The following is a 6,536-nucleotide window of genomic DNA, read 5'->3' as shown; positions in this document are numbered from 1 at the left end:
CATTTAGCTGTAAAGTGAGTACTGTCTCAAAAGTGTTCAGAAGGTTAGATATACTGCTGATCACAGAAGAATCTAAATATATATTTTTGCTGTACACTCAAAGCATCTCATTATGGAATAAAAGCATTGACTGTCACCTTTTGTTTCTGTCTGTTTCAACACATATATGTTTTACCAACTAAGAACAAAATTGTTAGACTTCCATCTTTCATTTTGTGCCTGGGTAAGTATTGGAACAATTCAACTTTAAGCAAGTTTAAGTAGTTTAAAAGCTACTATTTAGTTGCATTTATACAGTGAAAGCAGTAAGTCTGTGACCCATTGCTATCACCTAACTCTTGGTATCACCCTTTGAGAAGCTTTGCTAAACCTTTACTGCAACCATTTTGACCTGTTGCTTCTTTTGGGGAGGTTTTGACTTCTGGCAGTCACCTCTTCAGAGTTCAATCATATTTAAATCAGGAGATTGACTTGAACAGTCTAAAACTTTCTACTTATTTCCCCTGATGAAGTCTTTAGTTTCAATGTTTTGGGTCTTTTTCTTGTTGCATTGTGCAGCACCGTACAATGAGTCCTGTGGCATTTTCTTGCACATTGGTAGCCAAGCTAGGTCTGTATACTTCTGAATTAATTCTACAGCTGCCATCATTTCTTACATCATCAATAAAGATGAGTGAGCCCTTTCCAGAAGCAGCCATGCATGCCCATACCATGACACCACCTTGATGATGCTTCATAGATGGTGTTATGCTTTAGATAATCTGCAGATCTTTTTTCTCTCCACACTTTTGTCTTCTTATCATAGGATCACATTAATCTCATCAACATATGTGCTATTGTTTTAAACAAGTTCCTCTTTATTTTAGCAAACAAAATACTTGATTTTCTATCACAGACAGCTCCAATGTTGGATTATACCTACTGACACCACACCAAGGCTCCAAAGGCAAAAGCAAAGAATGGAACTGAGACTGCACATTCACATTCCTTTTATATGTGTACAGTTGCAAACACCAGATCAATTAGAAACCCCTGTGAGCCAAATGACCCAATACTTCTGCTCACATAAAATAGGGTGATGGAACACTGACAGTGCTGTTATTGTTTGTTGGTAAAACATAAACTACTGTTCAAAAGTTTGGGGTCACTTAGAAATGTTCTTGTTTTCCATGAAAACATATATGAAATTATTTTGAATAGGATGTATAGCAAAATGAATAGGATATATAGTTATTGACAAGGTTAGAAATAATGTTTTCTAATTTAAATAATAATTGTGTGCTTGAAACGTTGCTTTCGTCAAAAAAATCCTCCATTTGCAGCAATTACAGCTTTAAAGACCTTTGGCATTCTGGTTGTCAATTTCTTGATGTAATCTGAAGAAATTTCACGCTATGCTTCCTGATGCACCTGTCACAAGTTGGATTGACACTTCTTACGGTCAAGCTGCTCCCACAAAAGCTCAATAGGGTTGAGATCCGGTGACTCTGCTGGCCACTCCATTATAGACAGAATACCAGCTGACTGCTTCTTCCCTAAATAGTTCTTACCTGCATTGGAGCTGTGCTCTGGGTCATTGTCCTGTTGTAGGAGGAAATTGGCTCCAATCAAGCACCGTCTACAAGGTATGGCATGGCATTGCAAAATGGAGTGTCCGTCTTCCTTCAAGATCCCTTTTACCCTGTACATATTTCCCACTTTATCACCACCAAAACACCCCCAGACAATCACATTGCCTCCACCATGTTTGACAGATGGTGTCAAACACTCCTCCAGTATCTTTTCATTTGGTCTGGATCTCACAAATGTTCTTCTTTGTGATCCAAACACCTCAAACATTTATTTTCCATTAAAAAAAATTCAGTCTTCCTCTGTCCAGTTACTGTGTTATTTTGCCCATGTTAATCTATTCTTTTTATTGGTCAGTCTGAGATATTACTTTTTCTTTGCAACTCTGCCTAGAAGGCCAGCATCCCCTCGCCACTGTTGACATTGTGAATGGTGTTTTGTGGGTACTATTTAATGAAGCACCTGTGAGGCGTCTGTTTCTCAAACTTAACATTCTGTTGTATTTGACCTCTTGCTCTGTTGTGTACTGGGGCCTCCCACTCCTCATTCTATTCTGGTTAGAGACAGTTTGGGTATTTTTCGCATGGAATCGCTTTAGTTCTTCAGAACAAGAACAGACTAATGAGTTTCAGAAGAAAGTTCTTATTTTCTGGTCATTTTGAGTCTGTAATCGAACCCAGAATTGATGCTCATCTAAACTATTCTAAAGAAGGACAGTTTTATTGCTTCTATAATCAGCACAAATGTTTTCAGCTAGAATATACATTTTGACTTTTCTGCCCTAATACTGTACATGAAGTGAATGTCAACATTATAACCACACTTCAGCAACATTCTCTTCCAACTAATCTGAAGGCCTGTTGACCAGACAGCCTTGCTTCAGCGTTGAGAGTTGCCTCACAAGAACCACATAGTGGAAGAACAGACAGAAGGTACTTCTGAAGAAGTTGTGTACATCATCAGTTCCTATTTCCCTGATAATAAGTCACAATGGCTGCCGTAACACAGGCAGCTCAATTCTGCTTCGTTCTGCTCAGGTTGGTTGTTTTGACCGATCAACTCTGGTGCTTTCAGAACCATTTTCAGAGCTGATGAAGTCTATATTAGGAATGTTATCGGAAGTAGTTCAATAAGGAGCCTGGAAGACAGTAGGATGCAGCTGTACATCGCTCATGGGCTGTGCACGCACAGGCAAACCAATTCAGTCTTTATTTTTTCATTCATTTACGGAGACGAGTTGAGAAGTTTCTTATTTCCAGGCATGACTCGAAAATATATTTTACAAGGAGTAATCAAAAAATAAAAACACAATAGAAAACAAAAAACATAATTATTGGTGTTTTTACCAACAACATCAGCTTTCAGCAAGATCTGATGCGATTGACCAAAAGGCTAGTTAGTGGAAAAAAAGATGAGAATCGGGCCTGTTCTGACCACTCAGCCAGAGTTTGTTCATCTGTTTGTGAGTCTGCATGCACATGGGTGTCTGTGCGTGCGTGCGAGTGTGTGTCAGGAAGCTGCTCAGTGGAGACCTGCGTGCCAGCCTGGTGTGCTCTGCCTGTTGCTGGTGTCCTGAAGTCGGCAGGAGGAAACCTTCTGACAGATCAGCTCGCTGCAGCAAGTAACTAGGCCAGGCCACAGAACAAGTGTGTCAGTGTGTGTGTGTGTGTCAGTGTGTCATAAATATCAGCTCTATGCAGCAGGGAAGAGGCAGGGCCTCCTGGCCTGTGGTTTAGCCCCGACACCCCAACACGCTCTATGCTACCTCACCCCTTAGAACTCCCCTTAGTTTCCTCTGAAGGTTTCTTCCTAATTTTGGACCCTGCTGTCCTAGTCACTGTGAATGAACTGTTGTTGCTCCTTGGTGTTTCAGGCTGGGTTTCAGTAAAAGCACTTAGCGACAACAGCTGATGTGAAAAGGGCTTTATAGAGGGAATTTGATTGATTCATTTGAATTCCCAAGGTCAAACAGCGTCATTGTCGATGGGAAATTTCCATCAGAAATATCACTGTAGAATCACAGTTCATGTTACATATCATGTGCCTCTCAGTGATGGGTCCAGTCAAGAAAAGTTAAACCACTTTTAACAGAGTTGACAAAGTACGATCCTAAACAGGAAACAGTATTTTAAATCAGCTCTCTGTATAGAAGGTCTATACTAGACTTTTACACAAGGATGGGATCGGAATATAAAGTAGGGACTGAATGTCACTGAAAGCAAAATATACTACAAAACAAAAAATAAGTGAATATACACATTGATATTTCTTGTCCAAGTGCTGCATTGTTGTTTTCCCAGTTAGGAGGTCATCAATCTCAGAGACAACGCTGTGTATGTCCGTGTGTCCATGATAAAATCCTCCCAAACGAGGACCAAAAACCCAGTCCTCTGGCAGTGTTGTTTTCTTTAGCACCACATGTACCTTCCCAAGCTCCCAGCCTACCCCCAGAAGTCAACTAGTGTCCTTCCACAACCCCCCCCTACAGGCCCCAGCCTACCCCCAGAAGTCAACTAGTGTCCTTCCACAACCCCCCCCCCCTACAGGCCCCAGCCTACCCCCAGAAGTCAACTAGTGTCCTTCCACAACCCCCCCCTACAGGCCCCAGCCTACCCCCAGAAGTCAACTAGTGTCCTTCCACAACCCCCCCCCCTACAGGCCCCAGCCTACCCCCCGGAGGCCCCCGCAGTGTCCTTTCACAGTCCTCCGTTTATACCCTTGTGGTCCTAGTGGATTTTCGGTTAATCCACTGCTTCCCAAGTTGGGCCACAGCAGGGGGGTGACAGTAACGCGGTGTCCAACCTCTGGGCCTTTCCCGTGGGCCAGGTGACCTGCCAGGGGCTGGGGGGGCTGGTAGTCAGGCCTCCTCGGCCGTGGCATCTATCCCAGCGTAGGTGAAGTTCTCAAAGAGTGCCATGTTCACGTAGGCCTAGTGAGGGAGGTAAAGAGAAGTTGTGGTTCTTTGATGTTAGAATGATGTAGAGAACAAGGACCAAGTCCTATTAAAAGGTTAGGAGGTTGATAGCTAACTGAAACAGTGCTGGTACCAGGCTAACACTTAGCCTTGTCTGAGATCAGAAGTTGTTAGCTGACCGAAACCAGCTCTTACCTTCCTCGCCTCCTGCATCCTGTTGAGCTGTACAGAGATCTGAGAGAAAGGAGGTCTCTCATACGGCCGGTCTCTCCAACACTGCCTCATCAACTCATATCTGAAGAAAAAAATGATAATTCACCAATTAAAAACAATCGCAGCCAGCTAATACATTGCATACACGAATACATCCTCTCTTATGCACAAAGGCAAATACGCAAACGCATGCATGCGCACACAGACACACAGACACAGACACACACGCACACACACAGAAGCCCAGTTTGTCACTTACACTTCATCATCACAGTTTCTGGGCTGCTCCATCCGGTAGCCCTGAGGGAGTTTCTCATAGAGCTCAGCACAGGTCATCCCACAGTAGGGAGTACCACCTGACACACAGAGACATGACGGGGGGGGGACACTTTTACATTCGTACAATGAAGGAGGTCATGTGTCGGGTGACCCTCAACCACCACCAACGTCGGGCAGGCAAGCAAACTATATACAGTGGGGAGAACAAGTATTTGATACACTTGTGGAGAGGTTGGAGTCTGTTTGATTGAGTGTGTGGACAGGTGTCTTTTATACAGGTAACGAGTTCAAACAGGTGCAGTTAATACAGGTAATGAGTGGAGAACAGGAGGGCTTCTTAAAGAAAAACTAACAGAGTCTGTGAGAACCGTAATTCTTACTGGTTGGTAGGTGATCAAATACTTTTTGTTTTAGATTCCGTCACACACAGTTGAAGAGTACCTATGATAAAGATTACAGACTTCTACATGCTTTGTAAGTGGGAAAACCTGCAAAATCAGCAGTGTTATACAGAATCCATGTTATCACCGTGAGAAGCACCTTACTGTGAACACGGGCTCTCACTATTCCTCATCTGGTAAAGCGTGTTGAATGTTTACACAGTGCCACCGTAGGCCAACTTACCTAAACTTACTATCTCCCAGAGAAGTACACCGAAAGACCATCTGGGGAAAAAAGAGGAAAAGGTCAAAGCAAGGGGGATATATTGAGCAGTTAGAATTGCTATGTTAATTACGGTTTTATTTTCATTCACTGGAGACTGTAATTGACTGATAGAAAATAATACTGTGATAGAAATGCATGTAAATGCATCCCAGTGTGTGTAATTACAGTGAAATCATATCAGTATATTGGGAATACAGAGCCCAGGGAGGGAACTGTTATCTGTACAAAGCAACCATCTATGTGATAGTTTGCTAATAAGACACTACAGTCTACATACATACTGCAAGTTGAACAGTTAACTGTCATTTTGTACAATAACAATATAAGGAACTCATTGACCAAGTCGCTTTCTCTTCCCACCTTCTCGTTCTCTCTCTCTCACTCACTAGGACGTAAACACAGAGCAACGGTCTGGTTATCTTGGATTCTGTGGTGTGTCACAAAACGTGTCTTAGCGCCCGACAACACAGGGTTCAACACACACGCACACACACACACTCATACAAACACACACGCACAGCTCTGTAGCTAGCTTGTTTACAGCTAGTTCGCTCTAGAAATGTTTCTCCTCTCTGCTAACCCAAAAAGCCCTCGTTGGTTTCACTTCCTGTAGCTGTCATAGGGCCTTCCAGTCAGTTTTGAAGGGGGTATAATTAGCCTGACAGGCTAGTTGTGGTAATAGTTTTGACAGGCTCAGTGTGGGAGCATGGCTGTATACTGGCTTGAAGTTACTTTGGGCTTCCTGAATTCTGTTATCAGTTCCTTATTTTTTCTGTTATCGGTTCACCATTGGCTAGGGGAGGCGAGGGAGGGGAACATGATTTGTTGTTTTTGACACCGGCGCAGAGACATAATGTGAACGCTAGCATTGTGTCTAGTTGAATGTACTGTATGT

The 6,536-nt window shown here is 42.9% G+C and overlaps 1 protein-coding gene across 5 annotated transcripts in view; it reads right to left on the bottom strand.

Moving 5' to 3' along the window:
• Positions 1-3,477: 3,477 nt before the first annotated feature.
• tie1 (tyrosine kinase with immunoglobulin-like and EGF-like domains 1) overlaps positions 3,478-6,536 on the bottom strand; it is a 28,984-nt gene continuing 25,925 nt past the window's right edge. For all 5 annotated transcript variants that reach the window (XM_020049230.3, XM_010872341.4, XM_010872343.4 and 2 more), the window contains 4 exons: positions 5,600-5,640; positions 4,956-5,052; positions 4,679-4,778; positions 3,478-4,498 (listed from right to left, as the gene is read on the bottom strand). In XM_020049230.3, the coding sequence (XP_019904789.2) occupies positions 4,427-4,498; positions 4,679-4,778; positions 4,956-5,052; positions 5,600-5,640 (310 nt within the window). In that variant the 3' untranslated portion in view covers positions 3,478-4,426. The remainder of the gene's footprint in view (positions 4,499-4,678; positions 4,779-4,955; positions 5,053-5,599; positions 5,641-6,536) is intronic.

Source organism: Esox lucius, chromosome 8 (assembly GCF_011004845.1).
Source record: "Esox lucius isolate fEsoLuc1 chromosome 8, fEsoLuc1.pri, whole genome shotgun sequence".
Taxonomy (NCBI): Eukaryota; Metazoa; Chordata; class Actinopteri; order Esociformes; family Esocidae; genus Esox; species Esox lucius.
Note: the sequence above shows the minus strand (reverse complement) of the source record. Positions and strands in the feature narration are given on the sequence as shown.